This window comes from Eriocheir sinensis, chromosome 65, assembly GCF_024679095.1.
Source record: "Eriocheir sinensis breed Jianghai 21 chromosome 65, ASM2467909v1, whole genome shotgun sequence".
NCBI lineage: Eukaryota > Metazoa > Arthropoda > Malacostraca > Decapoda > Varunidae > Eriocheir > Eriocheir sinensis.
Window position 1 is genome coordinate 4,968,070 of NC_066573.1, and position 18,415 is coordinate 4,986,484.

Below are 18,415 nucleotides of genomic sequence, written 5' to 3' on the forward strand. Positions count from 1 at the left end.
TGAAGATGCTGGTTAACTCTTGCATAAGGGGTTTGGACAGTATAGGGATGAGCATGAGTAGAAAGTCGAGTGCAGCGGGGCCGCGGGAGGGGGGGAGGCATGCAGTTAGCAAGTTCAGAAGAGCAGTCAGCGTGGAAATATCGATAGAAGATAGAAAGAGAGGCAACATTGCGGCGGAATTTAAGAGGTAGAAGACTATCAGTATGAGGAGGAGAGCTGATGAGACGAAGAGCCTTAGCCTCCACTCTGTCCAGAAGAGCTGTGTGAGTGGAGCCCCCCCACACATGAGATGCATACTCCATACATTACATTACTAATTAGAATTATACACTACTACAACACCATCTACTACTACTACTACTACTACTACTACTACTACAACACCATCTACTATTACTACTACTACTACTACTACTACAACACCATCTACTATTACTACTACTACTACTACTACAACACCATCTACTATTACTACTACTACTACTACAACACCATCTACTATTACTACTACAACAACAACAACAACAACAACAACAACAACAACAACAACAACAACAACAACAACAACAACAACAACAACAACAACAACAACAACAACAACAACAACAACAACAACAACAACAACAACAACAAGTAAGAAAAAGGTCAGAGAAAGCACGCGCGGAATAAGGCGAGGAGCGTCATGCGTTCACACCCAGGACGCTGCGAAACAAATTACAAATATGCTCGCCCTTTTTTCAAACTACTTAGACTTTCCTAAAAATAATATTAATGATAATGACAATAAAAAATATAGTAATAAACATAAAAGATCGTAATAACACGTCCTCTTCATGCGACGCCGCCACGCCCTCCGGCACACACTCGCAGGGACGGTTAAAGATAAACAGATAATTGATTAAAAGCAACAACAGGCAAGCACGCGTCGCCTCACACCTGAGCACACACACACACACACACACACACACACACACACACACACACACACACACACACACACATAAATATCCTGGACACATGCCAAATGTTTAATAAATCCGAATCACGTAATCAAATAAACAGAATAAAAATTAATTACACACTTATAATTCTAATTAGCGCTGATTCTAATGATATAAAAAAAAAGTTCGATGTGTAATTTGTGCTGCTAAAAACGTGCATCCTCGGTGGTGTGGAACGAACAGCAACGGGAGGCAAAACGTCCTCTCGTTAGTCGATTTATCACGGTGACGAGGCCGGCGGCAGGGTGGACGAGGCGTGGGTGGCGAGGAAGTGGGGGTGATGTCAAGGGAAGGGAGAGATTCAGGTAACGCAGTAATGGCAAAAGAGAGAAGAGTGCAGGCAAGTACAGAAGTTTAGAAGGGAAGGGAGGCGATGTGCAACGGGTTTTGATTGGATAACAAGGAAGAGTAGGAAGACACTTCCCAGGAATTTGCTGTAAAATGGGGGGCTTCCGCTTCGCTGCCATTAGGACTGCCAATGGTATTCGCCAGGGAGGGATCCTGTCTCTCTACCTGTACAACGTCTACACAGATGATCTCACTGCCGCTCTGCGTGACACAGGCACAGGCTGACACTTGCATGATAGATGCATCAACTCACTGAGTTATGCTGATGACATGGTAATGTGGCGCCCACAGTGGAGGAGTGTGTCAGGCGTATGCTGCCACGCACGATATTGTCTACAACACCACCAAGACAGAGTGCATGGTAGTGCCGCCGCCACACTCCAGGGTGGACTGTGGGAGTGCACTTACATTTGTGGATAGATTTACACACCTGGGCCATGTCATCAACAGGGAAAGGACCGAGGAGCCACTGCTTCTCTCTCTACTGCAACTCGGTGTGGTCTTGGTATAGGGCTGCCTCCATGAACCGTCTTAGGGTCTGTCATAACGACATCCTCAAGCGATTTCTGGGGCTTCCTAGATGGACTAGCTCATCCCTGGCCTTCACCGGACACGGGATGAACTGTCTGTGTTTGGCTGTGCTGCATCGCCACGCCGCGTACAGTATGAGAAGTAGAGTGGAGCAATCTAGGAACTCCATCATCACCTCCGTCGGAAAGAGCTCGGCCTATGTATGTGGATCTATGCGGCGGGAGTGGCTGGGCCTTCTGTACGTGTAGACTGTGCATAAGTGTGTCGTGCACACGCATATATAATTATAAGTTGTCTATAATTTAAGCGTATATGTGAGATATCTCGTTTGATCTTGTTCGTTTTTCTTGTCTCTTTTTTATATATATGCCGCTGGGCGAAATAAAACTATTATTATTATTATTATTATTGTTATTGTTATTGTTATTGTTATTATTATTATTATTATTATTATTATTATTATTATTATTATTATTATTATTATTATTAATATTATTATTAAATACAAATGGGAAGAGGTAGAGAGAAAGGGAAGGAAAGGGAAGGGACGGAAAAAAGGGTTGAACACAGATGGAAGGCGGCAGAATGAGAGAAAGGAAAGTAACGGGAAGGGGAGGAAGGTGAAGTCAAAGCTGGTAGTGAAAGGTACAAGAATGGGTTGTTGGGAGAAGATAAAGGGAAATAATGCAATATAAAGGAATAGATGGGATGGGGAGTGGTAAGGGAGAGGGAAATATAGCGGAGAAAGGGGACAGGGAAATGACGGGGGCAAAAGAGGGACGAAAGTGGAAGCTAAAGGAGAGGAAAAAATAGGGAAATGTGAGGAAAGGGATGTGAGTAAAGTGAGTGAAAGCGGAGAGCGAAATGAAGATGGGGGAAGAAGGGAATAGGAGAAAAAGAAGGACAGGGGAGGGAAAGGTCGCAAGAGAGTGTGAAGCAATAAGAAATGAAGTTACTGAGTGCAGGAGAGGAGGAAAACAGGGAAGAAAAGACTTTGAGGAAATAAAAAAGCGAATTAGGAGAATGGGAGAGCGAAGAGAAAACGAAGGGAAAAAATTAAAGGTGGGGAATGAGGAAAGAAAAATGTGATGAGAGAAGCGAGGAAAGACAGAGAGGAAAAAAGGAAAATGGCATAGTGAGAAATGAAGGAGAAAAAAGGGAATAAAAGGAAAGAGGAGACAAAATAGAGGAAGAGAAACGAACGAAGGGAAGGGATGCGAAGAAAATAAAATAAGAGGAATGGAAAGTGAAGGGAGAGGATGGGAAGGGAGAGGAAGGGAAGGGAAGGGAAGGGAAGGGGAGGAAAGGGAAGGGAAGGGAAGGGAAGGGAAGGGGAGGAAAGGGAAGGGAAGGGAACAGAAGGGAAGAAAGAGGATTGAGAGGAGGAAAAGGAGAGGGCAAAGTTGGGTCCCGCAGAGAGAGATGAGAGCAACTAATAAGAGTTATACTAATTGACGTGTGTGTGTGTGTGTGTGTGTGTGTGTGTGTGTGTGTGTCATATTCCACACACACACACACATGCATAAAGAAATCTGAGCTCATTAGCCTAATTACTAAACGATAAGAAAAAAAATATCTGGCACCTACAAAAACACTTCATTATCTTTTCATTAACCAAGTCGAAGTTTCTCCCGAGGGCAAAAACGGGTGTGAGTCTGAAGTGAAAAAAATATCGAATAACTTAGCAGTCCTCCTCCTCCTCCTCCTCCTCCTCCTCCTCCTCCACTCCCTCCTCTCGCAAGTCACAAACCCAGCACACCAGATAATCAGCTTCAAGGCGTCAGGTGGAGTCCCAGATAAGTGCATAAGATGAGAGGCGGGGATGAGAATGCTGCTGATAAGGGCTAAATCCGCGTAGGCTTGTGTAGATGCCGGCAAATCAGCGTATAAGGTATGAACGTTGACAAAGACGATCCTAGTTCAGTGTATGGGCGGTGGAGATAGGAGGCAAGGAAGAGCAAGCGTTTAAATATGGGTGAATCAGTGAAATCGGAGGCGTGAGAGGGTGTCAGTGAGGTGAAGTAGAAGTGGAAGCGTGTCGATAGTGGCACTCAAGTATACAAGAGCGTGGAAGTGGAGTAAAGAGAGATAAAGTGGCAGCATACTTATGTGGAGAGAGCAAAGGAGTGGGTGTGAGTGCGTGAAAGGAGGGCTCATTTTAGTGTACAGGTGGGAGAGGAGGAGGCGGGGGGAACGTGTGCAGTGGCGGGTCGGTGTATGAGAAGTATAGGGGGCGTGAGGTCGTGTGTGTGGAGGAGATATTTCAGTGTTTAAAGAGCGTACGTGAGACAGGAGTGTGTGGGGGATGAGAGGAGTTAAGGAGAAAGTATCATAGCGTATGGAGAGCGGGGGAGGCGTGGCGGGGGTCGTGGGGGGGTGTAGGTGGCATCGAGGGCCTCATAACTCACCGTAATGGCCCCAACGAGTGCCTAACTAAGGGCCTTGGGAGGGGAGGGCTGCCCGAGTGCCGTTGTGAGCTGCTCCTTTGACGTTAACTTCACATTGTTGCCTTAACGTTGCAATACTTGGTTGTGTAACGATTGTGTTTGTGGGTGTGGGTGTGTTTCCTCTAGGCAAAGTTGCTTGTGTGTTGCCTTAACCTTGCAATATCTGCGAAGAAAAGAAAATAAGAGGAATGGAAAGGGAAGGGAAGGGATAGGATGGGAAGGGAGAGGAAGGGAAGGAAATCAAGTTGTGTTATAAATGTATCTGGGAGTGTCTGTGTGTGTTTCTTCAACCCCAACTTCCTCGTGTCTCCATCCCTTCCCTGCTCCATCGATTATTAACTTTCTCTACTCCTACTCATCCATATCTCTTCCAGCCTCTTCACCTATTACATAACTACATCGTTCTCATCCAATTTCTAAGTCTTCCCATTCCTCATGCCTATCTTTCATTGCTCTTTCTAATCCATTCTAAGTACCTCCCTATCTCTTTCCTATGCCCATTTTTTTTTTATTTCTTGCCCGTCACTCTTAGTTCCCTTCATCCCTTCCCCTTCTCTATTTTTTCTCCCCTTCCTAAGCCAATCCTAACTCCACCTCATCCACCCCCAGTCTCATTTTTTTTCTTCCTCTTTTTATCCCACCACCATCTCCATCCCATCACTTCCCAGTTTCTTTTTTTTTTCACATCCCAGCTTCTACCCCAATCTATTTGCAGTTCACATCTTGTCCTTTCTTTCCACTACACCCCAACTCGACTCAATCCATCCCTCATGAATATAACTTCCCATTCTTAAGGCATTCTTACTTCCATCTTATCTAACCCACTGCCCATCCTTTCCTTCCTCCCCCCCATCACCCCTGCACCGTACGATCCCCTCCCCGTGCCTATTTTAGCCCTTCTTGATCCATTTTCACTACCATCATTCTCCCTTTTCAGCCCTTCCTCTCCTAGCTCCACACAGTACCTTACCCACGCCTATATTTTCTTCCTTTACTTAATTCATTCTCACACCCACGTCATCTCTTCCTTTCCGGCTCATCCACTAATCTTCCCTCCTGTGTTCGTTATATCTATCTCTCCCTTCGCGTCCCCTCAATCTGCTCTCACTTCAGTCCAATCTCTCTCCGATTCTTAGGTCGGTATTAAAAGACAACTTCGCATCTCACATCAGCTATTCCTAGAGGTCAAAGAGGGGGGAAGTCGGGTTCTAATGAGTGTTTCTTTAGGTTCACGGTACAGAGGAAGGGTCAGACTAACACCAGGATCATAAAACTACTCCTGGAAATGCCCACAACTCCTACGAAAGCCTTGTCAAATATATGTTCTTGGGCAGCGAAATGTCTTACGATATAACCCTTAGCACATCCACCCCTTCTCTTCCCTTCCAGACCATCCACCACTTTCACTCCTCCGTTCCTCATCCTCCATTTGCACACAGATTTCGTGGATCCGCCGTCGGGACTGGCATGTGCTCACCTCCGGCGTCTTCACCTACACCAACGACGAGCGCTTCTCAATCACGCACAGGGACGGCGCCGACGACTGGACGCTCTCCATCAAGTACCTTCAGGAGCGGGACAACGGGACCTACGAGTGCCACGTGAGTATTTGGAGCCTCTGGGTTGGAGGTGACGTTGTTTCCATTAGCGATGATTAAATTGTTGCTCTCCATTTTTCCTCCTCATCTCTCTCTCTCTCTCTCTCTCTCTCTCTCTCTCTATCTCTATCTCTCTCTCTCTCTCTCTCTCTCTCTCTCTCTCTCTCTCTCTCTCTCTCTCTGGTTATGTTTGATTATGTGACGTTTGAAAACATTGGTCGCAGCAAAATTCCCCTCTGCGCGTCACGTTAACGAGGCCGCCGTGAAAACTGGGCCGGAGCGGAGGAAAAGGTTTTGTGAAAATGATGGTTATATTGTGTCACTTGATTATGATGATGAAAATGAAGATGATGGTGATGATAAATGTAGTAGTGGCATTATCATGAATATCATTATCATTACTATTATTAGAACATAAGAACGAAGGAGTCTGCAAGAGGCCGGTAGGCCTGTACATGACAGCTCCTTTGAACCTAGGCTCCCGTGAATCTAACCCCACCTAATATCACTGTCCATGAATTTATCTAATCTATTATTTTAATATGACAATTGTATTGGCACTCACCACATGACTGCTCAGCCTATTCCATTCATCCACCACTCTGTTAGTAAACTAATTTTTGCCTATGTCCTTGCTGAATCTGAATTTATCCAGTTTAAACCCATTACTTCGTGTCCTACCCGGTTCTCTTACCAACAAAACCTTATGAATATCCCCCTTATTAAAGGCCTTCATCCATTTATAAACCTCGATTATGTCTCCACGCACCCTTCGCCTTTCTAGAGAATGCAAGTTTAACTGTTTGAGTCTTTCCTCGTATGGCAAGTTTCTTAACCCCTGAATCATCTTAGTTATCCTCCTCTGCACCGATTCTAACATTATGATATCCATTCTATAGTAAGGTGACCAGAACTGAGCCTCATAGTCAAGATGAGGTCTAACTAATGCTAAATATAGTTTGAGGAAGACTTCGGCGCTTCTGTTGCGTACGCTACTTGAAATAAATCCCAGTACCCTGTTTGCTCGATTTCTAGCTTGAATGCATTGTGTCCTTGGACGGAGATCAGAGCTCACTAAGACCCCTAAATCCCTCTCGCACCCAGACCTGCTTATGAGAGTGTCATTTAAGCAATAGTTATGTGAGGGGTTGTTCCTACCTACACTCAGAATACTGCACTTCCCTACATTGAACTCTATCTGCCATTTATCTGCCCAGTCATACAATCTGTTTAGTTCATCCTGGAGAAAACTAGCGTCCTGATCCGACTCAATTACTCTACCGATCTTGGTAGATTCTGCAAACTTACTGACATCACTACTATATCCTGTATCTAAGTCATTGATTGTTGTTATAGTTATTGCTGTTATTATTATTATTATTATTATTATTATTATTATTATTATTATTATTATTATTATTATTATTATTATTATTATTATTATTATTATTATTATTATTATTATTATTATTATTATTATTATTATTATTATTATTATTATTATTACAATCATCAGTATTATCATTATTATTATTATCATCTTTTAGTGGTAGCAGCCGGAGCAGCAGTAGTAATAATAGTTGTAGTAGTAGTTGAAGTAGTAGCAGTGGTAGTAGCTATTGTTGCATTAGTAATATCTACTAACGTTAATACATTCAAGCAGAAAGTAAGAGGGCACACAACGAGTCCCCTCGCTGGTGTACCGTAAAAGTAACTTCAACAATAACACTTTAGAGTGACGCTGACGGCTATGATATCAAATATTATTACTATAATTGTAAACACAATGACGATGGTGATATCAATCAAGGGAAAAGGGATGAATTGCAAATACATACGAGTCAGATCTTCTGCCGACTGCGCTACTCTGCCATGTAAACATAATCTCGCACTGAACACAACATTTGGCACAAGTTACACGCCAGACACTGCCAGAAGCTGCTGTGTTGGCTGTTACCACTTCTTTGGAAACGTGATCTCAACCAAAACAAGTCAATAATAAATAGAGATCAGAGTTTATTTATGTAACAAGACAAGTACTAGCTAACTTTCCTTCCTTCAGCTCCTTATCCACCTACTGAACCTCCTTTACCTCACGTCCCACCTCAAGACTGTTCCTTTCCTCTCTCCCACTGCTAGGCGATCCTCCATCACCTTTACTGTAACTTCCTCGTCCTCCTCCTCCTCCTCCTCCTCTCTCTGCTGATCATCTCCACAAAGGATGATGGCGCTCGAGCTCCGGCCTCATGCCTCGTCTCCCTTCCTTCCTTACCTGTGTGTACTATCTCTCACATACACTCTCCCACGGGTCAGCTTCCCACGCCAGCTCCTGTCTCACGATATTTCTTTTATGCTGCCTTAATTTCCCACCTGATGATTCTGCTCCATTTAATTAAGACAATTTGGTCTCCTTGCCTCGACTTCCCTCTGCCTCTCCTGTATAAATTAGCTTCCACTACCCTAGTATCTAAATTACTTATCTTCTTTTGCTATTATCGAGAGAGACGATATTATTAACATTACCCAGGGACTACCCTTGCTATATAGAAAAAAAACATTAGTCGTCCATCTACTAATAACCTGCTCAAGAAAAGTAATTATCTTCTACCTCGTGGCTATTTCTAGACATAAACTCAACTATTACATCCCTATTCTCAGCCACTTTCCTCCAATTGTTATTTTCCAGACAGGTGCTTTCCTTGCCTCACTTAAGTCTTGCCCAGCCAACCGTGGCCTTCCCATATATCACATTTTTCGTACCTTTTCTTACCATCATTTTCCTTCATATGCTTCCTTTTTTCCTCCAGTGATTTCCTCCTCCTTTTTATAACCTTCCCCGGTATTTCCTTACTTGTAAATCTCCTTCTTCTAAAAATAAATCACCTTCAGCTACTCTCCTCCCGTACTCTTATCCTACTGTCCTCTCGTCTGTTATCTTGCACCTCATCTTAATATCTTAATACTTTGATATTTCCTTCTCCCTCTGTGTTTTTTCTCTTCTTCTGTAAAAGTGTTTTCATCCTGACTATGACCTCTACCCCTCTATCTCCCTCTTACGACAACCTTCCTCTAGTACTTTGATGCCCGCTAAGAGTTTATTTGGTTATACCTCACGCTTTGATGTTCCGGGTTTGAAGAGATGTGGTCTATAGTTACCCTCGCTCCTCCGTCCACAACTATTGTCCGCCCAGCTCCACTGACAATAACAAGGCTCACAATATATCAACAACGTCGGTCTCGTTGTTTTTTGAAGGTCTGACGCAGTATCAACGTATTTTGTTTACGTAAAAGGTGAACAGGCTTCTTATAACATACGGAAACTCCTCTATCTATTACCTTGGTTTTCCGAGTCATAAAAGTCTTAGGCTTATACATGCCATTTTTCATTACTCCCTTTATTCCATCTTCAAAATTTATAAAGCTCTTACCTTTTCTATTAAATCTTAGGCAGATATACCTTTCTTGTACATTCATTCATCGATCTATCTTTAACGTTTGCAAGAGTTTATTTGTTTATTTACATCTAACATATATACACTTTACACTACTCGTTTAATTAACATCTTCAACTTTTCTGTTTGCATTTTTCTCTCAGGTATAAACGTTCAATTTTATGCTCTTTCCTCTGTCCAATGCCCATATTTCCCTTTTTTATTTTAACTACATCTAAAGGGCGTATGTCGTCCAAGGCTACAGTAATTCCTCCCTCCCACGGCCAGTTCAAGGTGACCCGCCGCTCACCTCCCTCAGTAATTGCGGCCCTCCTCCAGAGATCATCATTCCAAACTTCTGCTCCTCCTTTCGCCTTCCAGAGATATTTCTTTTCTTTCTTTTTGTCTGTCTTCTTCTCAACTTGGTTTTCGCCTCTTTAATATGTTTCGCTCTGCTCCCCTGACATTTCATCTTTTTCTGTGCGTTTCCTCTCCTATTTTTTTCTATTTTCCTATTTTTTCCTATTTATTTTCTCTTTTTAAACATGCCTCGTCTTTTTTTTCCTTTCGTTGTATTAGTTGACACTCAGAGGAAGGAAGCTTAAAAGATTATAGGCAGCCTCGACTTCTTCCCTAAGGCTGTTCACGGTAGACCGACATTTCCTGAGATATAAGTTTTTATTAATCACTTTTATGGGCAACCTTAGGATATTTTTATTCCTGTTGTCCTGTTTGTTATTGCTATTTCTGTTGTTACTCATATTGGTATTTTTCATAGAGGTAGTGTTGAAAGTGGTGGTGGTATTATTATTTGTGGTAACGTAGTATTAGTTTTATTATTATTAGTAGTAGTATTGATGTTATCTATTATTGTTATTATTATTATTATCAGTATCACTCGAGGATTATATTTTTATTATTTCTCTATCTATTTGTATTTTTCGGTCACCACACATCTATCTAGAACTCAAACACACACACACACACACACACACACACACACACACACACACACACACACACACACACACACACTTCCCCCCAAGAGACACACACAAACACAAACACTTCTCCCCTCCCCAGACACACACCTACACACATCTCCCACACACGCACGCCTCCACATCTTCCCTCCCTCCCCCCAGTCCCGCCTCGCCGCAGCCGTGACCGGAGCGCCAAACACATTTCTGTTTACGATGCGCGACGCTGCAGAAATATCAAAATGAAACGTCAACCGCCTCCTTTGTGGGCGTAAAATTGTATTTAAAGCCGTGGCGCTATCTCTCTCTCTCTCTCTCTCTCTCTCTCTCTCTCATACATAACTTATTAAGCTCTTGTTTTCTACCAACGGACGAACAATTCAGGTTCATAATGTATAAGATGGTACTGTTTCCTCTATGGGGTAAGAAAAAAGTAAAAGGAGAGGAGAATCATCAGGGAAAGGAGTAAGAAAAGTAGGAGGAACAAGACATGGAGGAAGAAAAGAGAGAAGCAGGAGCAGGTATGGAGAACTCACATTCTATACTCGGTAGAAATGGTTGGAGGAGGAGGGAAGGCGGAGGACACAAAGGAAGGGCTAATAGGGAAGTCAAAAGAAGCAAGAGAAAGGGCAGCAACGGTACTAGAAGCAGGAAAAGGAGGGGAAGGAAGCGACCGACAAGGCTGTAGGTGGAAAGGAGAAAGGCTGACGGAGTTGGAGGTGACGAAAAAGGAAGAAGAGCAGACAGGGTAGGATGACGAAGAGCAGAAAGAGATAGAACGAACTTGGAAATAGAAAGACTACACAGGACTAAAAACTGAAATAGTGTTTGAAAGAGTAAAGAAGAAAAAGGGAGGGGGAAGGACGGGAAGTTGTGATGTGAGCAAAATGGGAAAAGAGAAAAGGGCAAATAGATAGATAAATAAATGGATAGATAGAAAGAGATTAAGAGAGATAACATCGAACAATACAGTGTTGGAGCCTGTAGGGAGAGCTTATTTATATTTCAAACTAAACACACAATAATCCCCCCCCCCCTTCTCTCTCTCTCTCTCTCTCTCTCTCTGTTGACTTTAATGGGTGTGGACAGGAGAGGGGTGAGGGAGTGGACGTTCCCTTGATATTTGTCCAATGTAGGAGGGAGAATATCAGGGAGAGGGAGGGGGAGGAGAGGTAAGGGAGGCAGAGAGTAAAGGGGGCGTTGTTTCTCCCTATATTTACCTTCATGGGGAGTGGATGTGCGGGGAGAGGGGAGAGGGAGGGAGAAAAAGAGGAGGGAAAAGGGGGAGGGAAGGAGGGATGAAGAGAGGGAAGAAAAGAGGGGAGGAGAAAGTAGAGGGTTACGTGTGTGTGTGTGTGTGTGTGTGTGTGTGTGTGTGTGTGTGTGTGTGTGTGTGTGTGTGTGTGTGTGTGTGTGTGTGTGTGTGTGTGTGTCTTTTAGGGAACGGAAAGGTAAAAATAGATAGAAAAAGAAAGAAAAAGGGGAAAGTTGCTGAGGGAGTAGAGGGAACTGGGGGAAGAGAGAGGGAGGGAGGGAGGGAGGGAACTTTCTGTGCGTGTGGGTGTTAGGAAAAGAGAAATGAGGGAGAGAGAGAGGAGGAAAGAGTGAGGAGGCTCCTGTGTATGTGTGTGTGTGTGTGTGCGTGTGTGTGTGTGTGTGTGTCTGTGTGTTTTTGGCATATCCTGTTTCTGTTTGTCTACCGCTCGCCTGCCGCCACTCCCCCGTCATATTGAGTTACGGTGGGGAGGGCAGCGCGTCTCTCATAACAAATTTGTATATTAAGTTTTGCTCCTGGCGAGGACTAAACAAAACGCTTTCCTCGGGGTACACTATGCTAAGACGCCTGTTTGGATGGGTCGGTTTTTATTTCACTTCTCCTTTTTGACGAGGCTTTGCTACGATGTCATGAATGGTTTGGTTTATTTTCTTCTTCATTTTTCTTCTGTGTTTTTTTTTTCTAATACGCCTGATTCTGTTTGTTACATTTTTTGCGTCATTTTTCTTCTTTTTTACCTGTTTTTTTTTCTAGGATGCCTGTTTTTTTCTTGGTATATTTTTTTTTAATTTTCTTAGTTTTTGTAAAGGCCTTTTTAGATAAATTATGTTCGTGCGTGTATGTGTTCAAGATATTATTCTGATGGTCTCCAGTTAATACCTAGATTGTGTTCTGTTTATTGACCCACTGTGTTTCACCTAAGCGCCTTTAGTTAACTTTGATCCTGGATAGCTCCTTTAGTTTCCCCTCATGAATTTCCATCCTTCGTTTCCCTTCTGGACCCTGTTAAAAGGATATTCGTCGGTACAATAATCTCCTTAAGCGACTGAAGACAAAATAACAAGATAAAACAAATATAGGTTTCGCCACTAATAGGATCACACCCACACATCTTCCCCACACACACACGCACACACACACAAGTAATACACCGCCGCCGTGACCGTAGTAAGTGATGAGATGGAGAAATTTTAATTAAACTCGCCCTGGGAAGGATAATGATACATCGCTTGATGGAAACGCTGCTGCTGTCTGCTGAGCCCTCATTAATTACCACGGATGAGAGAGAGAGAGAGAGAGAGAGAGAGAGAGGAGACGCACAGACAGACAAAAGATACAGACAAACAGGTACAGACAGATACGAGAGAGAGAGAGAGACGCACAGACAGACAAAAAGATACAGACAAACAGGTACAGAGAGAGGAGAGAGAGAGAGAGAGAGAGAGAGAGAGAGAGAGAGAGAGAGAGAGAGAGAGAGAGAGAGAGAGAGAGAGAGAGAGAGAGAGAGAGAGAGAGAGAGAGAGAGAGAGAGAGAGAGAGAGAGAGAGAGAGAGAGAGAGAGAGAGAGAGAGAGAGAGAGAGAGAGAGAGAGAGACGCACAGACAGACAAAAAGATACAGACAAACAGGTACAGAGAGAGAGAGAGAGAGAGAGAGAGAGAGAGAGAGAGAGAGAGAGAGAGAGAGAGAGAGAGAGAGAGAGAGAGAGAGAGAGAGAGAGAGAGAGAGAGAGAGAGAGAGAGAGAGAGAGAGAGAGAGAGAGAGAGAGACCTTGATTGAGTAACATAAGCACATTCTCGGGGCAATAATGTCGTTGGCGTTCACTCTCACGATCGCGCTCAGGCACTCACCTTCGCTAAATGAAAGTAAAGGGGTGAAGGAGAGGGGAGAAGGAGAGGGGGTCAGGGAGGTAGGAAGGAGAGGAAGGAGGTGGATGGAGAAGAGAAGGAAAGGGTGAAGTGTGTGAAGAGAGTAGAAAGGTATAAGAAAATAGTAGGAGAGAATAGAGGAGGGAAGGGTCGTTAGGGAGTAGAGGGAGAAGGGGGGGCGATTAACGGAGGAAAGAAAGTGAAAGGAGACAAGAAAGCAGAATGTGGGCGTAGGGAGTGATAGGGGAGGAGAAGAAAGATGGAACGGAGACAAGGAGAGGGAGAAGGAAAGGGGAACAGAGAGAAGAGAGAGGATGAGGAAGGGAAAGCTCAACTATCTACCCATTTACATATCTACCTACCTATCTACCTACAACCCAACCTTCCTGCCTACCTAGCCTACCTGTCTCTCTACTCTTCCGATTTTCACTAATTTGGCCACCGTATCGCATTTCCGTGTTATAGGTTCCCTTGGCCGCAGTCTAATCAACTCGTACAGTCTCGCTTTACCAATAATCATAACAGCGGGATATAGGTAATGGTAGATTCAGTGATCTTTCTTCTCTAATGTAGGCTCCGGAGAGGCATAAGAACCAGGCGCATGAAGCATTAACATGAATAGAGATGTTTGTTGTTATGGTTGTGATATGATAAAGATGATGGTTGGTGGAGGTGACGATGATGATGATGATGATGATGATAATGATGATGATTACTACTACTACTACTACTGACAATCATAATAATAACAATCGATTCGAAAGAGAAGAAGACGAAGAAGAAGAAGAAGAAGAAGAAGAAGAAGAAGAAGAAGAAGAAGAAGAGAGAGAGAGAGAGAGAGAGAGAGAGAGAGAGAGAGAGAGAGAGAGAGAGAGAGAGAGAGAGAGAGAGAGAGAGAGAGAGAGAGAGAGAGAGAGAGAGAGAGAGAGAGAGAGAGAGAGAGAGAGAGAGAGGTAATCTAATGTAAGGAGTTAAAATTGCAGTATAAGACACCATCTCCCTCTTGATCTTGTTAGTGGAGCAAAGATTGTCTCTCCCCTTCTCCAGTAACGCTAATAACCTACTTTTCCTCCGTCTCCATCGCTCCCTCTCTCTCTCGCTCTTTATCCCTCCCCCTCTCTCTCTCCCTCCTTTTGTATCCCCTTTCATCCGCTTCCGCGTTCAAATCCTCCTCCCTCCATTCCTCTTTATCGTCTTACCTCTTTCCTTACTTCATCTCATTATCTCTTATTCCTCTCCTCCTCCTCTCCTCTTTCCATCATCCTTACGTCACGAGCTGTTTCACTCTTTCTTGCTTCTCTTATTTCTTAATCATTTATTTTTTCACTACCTCACCCACTTTTTTCCTCATTTGACACTTCACACTTTCCTTCACGTTGTCATTCACTCCTTCCCTCACTCACTAATTCACTCACAGACTCACCTTTCCTCACTCCTAATTCACTCACTCACTCAACTTTCCTCACTCACTTCATCTCTCTTATGAGCTCAACTTACAAGATTTCTTTGCCATTTTCGTCTCCCTCATTCATATTTCACTCCCTCAATCTTCCTGACACTTAAACACACACACACACACACACACACACACACACACACACACACACACACGAACGGAGGTCTAGGTTACGGTGCAGGTTTTCCACGGGTCAGACTGGCTCTCCTCCTCTCTGCTCGCCCCGCTATGCAATTATAAGTATTGGGCAACGAGGGGGCGCTAGTGTGTTCCTGAGGGGCCGGAGGTGGAGCAAGGATGGGGCCATTTAGTTTGAACGGCCTCTCTTGTTCGCTCTAATTCCTTTCCTCCCTACCAGGCTAACGCTGCAGAGGTGATGGGAACTCGCCTCAGCTTTTTTTTACCTCTCTCTTTCTCGCTCGCTCGTTCTCTCTCCCTCTCAAAGAACAGCGGCGTGGATAGCTCTCGCCGATACTGCTCTTATATTTTTACGCTTCTATGTCCACAAAAAAGGGGTATCTTGCTTACTTTTCTTTCTCCCTTACCTTCTCTCTCTCTCTCTCTCTCTCTTTTCTCAAATAACAACAAAAGCACACACACTTGATTATGCTTATTCATATCAATTTTGTCTTTTTTCCTCAGACCTTTTCCCAGGCTTTGTAATTATCTCTGCTTAAATCACAAACATATTTCATTTATCCAAGTGATTAGTTATTCTGGTAGCCTGTAAAAATCATAATATTAAATGACCTGTTTGCACAGCGTATTTGGAAGGTAATAAAAATAGTGGTAAAAATAACACTAATAATTCTTCCTCATTATCGTTTTTAGGGGATTAACTTTTGTTTTGTGTAATGTTAAGAGACGCATGTGAATAGTCATGTGTTAGTTTAATCCATCATTAATTATTTGTTCTGAATCCGTTATTCTATTTATATGTTCTGAATGTGTCCATCATTATTTCTATGCGGTGGATCATCTATGGATTTCACACAGCTTAAGACCCCATTTAGATATCATCCTGGTGTTTGGTGTATGTTTTTGGTGCGCTCATAAACAACTGGATAACATAGCACAAGAAATACATATACCACCATCATCACATGCTCAGAGGGCCACCGCTGCCACACGCAACTATACCATGTGCTCCCAACTTTACCATTTACCACCATTACCTTCGCCGCCACCAACGCCACTTTCTCCTCCCCGCAGATATCCACCGGGACAGGAATCGTGAGTCAGTTCGTGAACCTGAACGTGATCGTGCCTGAAGCCTTCATCCTGGGCAATAGCGAGTACCACGTGGAGACTGGCTCGCCCATCAACCTCTTCTGCATCATTGAACAGGTAAGTGTGTGTGGCGGGTGGAGGAGGGGGAGAGAAGCCAGCCAAAGGAGTAAATGTGAGATGGCTGAGAATGAGAGGACATGTCACAAACGTACTAAAATATAGAGAGGAAAATGACAAAAAAAAAATGAAATTATGAGATGAAGTTAAAAATACAGAAAACATTAAATATAGGGAGGTTAGCGTAGGAACAAAATGGAAGAGGGGAAAGAAGAGGAAAAGGAAGTTAATAGTTGAAGAAGAGAGAAACTGTGAGAGAAATTGCTAAAAATATGAGTTCACTGTGGAGAGGAAGAGAACGGTTTGAAAGGAAGAGAAGACATAGCGATGACGGAAAGAAATAGTGAGTAAATGGAAAGAGAAGAGAGCAAACCAAGAAAGGAAATGAAAGAGATATATATTGTCAGCGAGTGAAAGAAACGTGAATAGCCCGCTAATTGAGAGAGGAAACGAATGGCGAAGTGAAGGAGGCATATTTTGAGTGGGGAGAGAGAGAAAGAAAATATAAATAGAAGGTTGAAGAAAATATGAGAGATTTAAGACATACAGAGAAAGAAGGATAAGGTGTTTAAAGGGGAGGAAAGAAATGTAATGGCTATGAAGGCAAATAAACATACTAGGAGCCCAAAAAATACAAGAGAGGGACTGAGTTGCAAAGGGAAGCTGACTGACGTAGTAACCGATTGGCTTGGACAGATCAGTCATTTAAGTAGCGGGAAAAAAATGATGATGAATGAAAAAAAAGCAAATTGCCGAAAGAAGTGAATATGCAACAAAGGAAAGACAATGAAAACGGTAACTAAAATAAAATAAAGGGAAAGAGAGCTGTAAATAGAAAGGAAACAAATTAAATGAGAGAGTAAACTGCTGAGTGGGAGGAGGAGGAGGAAGAGGAGGAGGACGTATACAGATACCAGAAAAGGTTGAGGATGCAATAGAAAGTAAAGGGAACGATGGAAGAGAAGTAGAAGGAAGAGCAGGAGGAGGAGGAGGAGGGAAACAGAGGCCAAAAAACAGCAAAAACACAGTGAAAAGTGGAACACAACCTCCATTCTTTACCGCAATAGAAACAAACAGATCAAGGGCTTAACGAAAGATATAGAACGTAGTCCCTAACACGCTACCCATGAATAACGAAAACAGTACAGGGTGCCAATTAGTAATACAGAACTCCCAAAAGAAGCAGGAGTCCACAACGCCATAAGGTATCCCAAAAAGTATAGTGGGAACGCTACAGAATGCTATCAGTTCTGCCTAAAAAAATAAGAGAGTGGAGAACGTCAAAGAGGAAGGATCTAACCTAATTCCAGAAGTGTTTTGATCCTCGTCTCCTAAAGGGAAAAGAAAAGAGAAGACATACAATGAACTTCCAGGAAAATGGGTACGAGAGAGAGAGAGAGAGAGAGAGAGAGAGAGAGAGCTAGAGAGAGAGAGAGAGAGAGAGAGAGAGAGAGAGAGAGAGAGAGAGAGAGAGAGAGAGAGAGAGAGAGAGAGAGAGAGAGAGAGAGAGAGAGAGAGAGAGAGAGAGAGAGAGAGAGAGAGAGAGAGAGAGAGAGAGAGAGAGAGAGAGAGAGAGAGAGAGAGAGAGAGAGAGAGAGAGAGAGAGAGAGAGAGAGAGAGAGAGAGAGAGAGAGAGAGAGAGAGAGAGAGAGAGAGAGAGAGAGAGAGAGAGAGAGAGAGAGAAAAATCGAAGTACCTGGAGTTAAGGATTAAAGTCGAAAAGAAGGTGAAATAAAAAAGAAAAGAAATCTGCAGTTACGAACCAGAGTAGCAGAAACTGGAATGGCGGCGAAGAAAAGACGGCAAGTGGTGCGGAATAAGGAGGAGGAGGAGGAGGAGGAGGAGGAGGAGGAGGAGGCGAAGGAGGTGGAGGAAGAGAAGGACATAACATTACCGAGAAAGATAAAGAGGGATAACGGGACTGAAAAGAGAGAGAGAGAGAGAGAGAGAGAGAGAGAGAGAGAGAGAGAGAGAGAGAGAGAGAGAGAGAGAGAGAGAGAGAGAGAGAGAGAGAGAGAGAGAGAGAGAGAGAGAGAGAGAGAGAGAGAGAGAGAGAGAGAGAGAGAGAGAGAGAGAGAGAGAGAGAGAGAGAGAGAGAGAGAGAGAGAGAAAACAGGAGAGACAAAAAGCGAG

The 18,415-nt window shown here is 43.4% G+C and overlaps 1 protein-coding gene across 1 annotated transcript in view; it reads left to right on the forward strand.

Annotated features, from left to right (window-relative positions):
• LOC126987478 (uncharacterized) overlaps positions 1-18,415 on the forward strand; it is a 140,742-nt gene that overhangs the window by 85,055 nt on the left and 37,272 nt on the right. The window contains exons 7-8 of the mRNA XM_050844446.1: positions 5,767-5,928; positions 16,148-16,282. Of these exons, the coding sequence (XP_050700403.1) occupies positions 5,767-5,928; positions 16,148-16,282 (297 nt within the window). The remainder of the gene's footprint in view (positions 1-5,766; positions 5,929-16,147; positions 16,283-18,415) is intronic.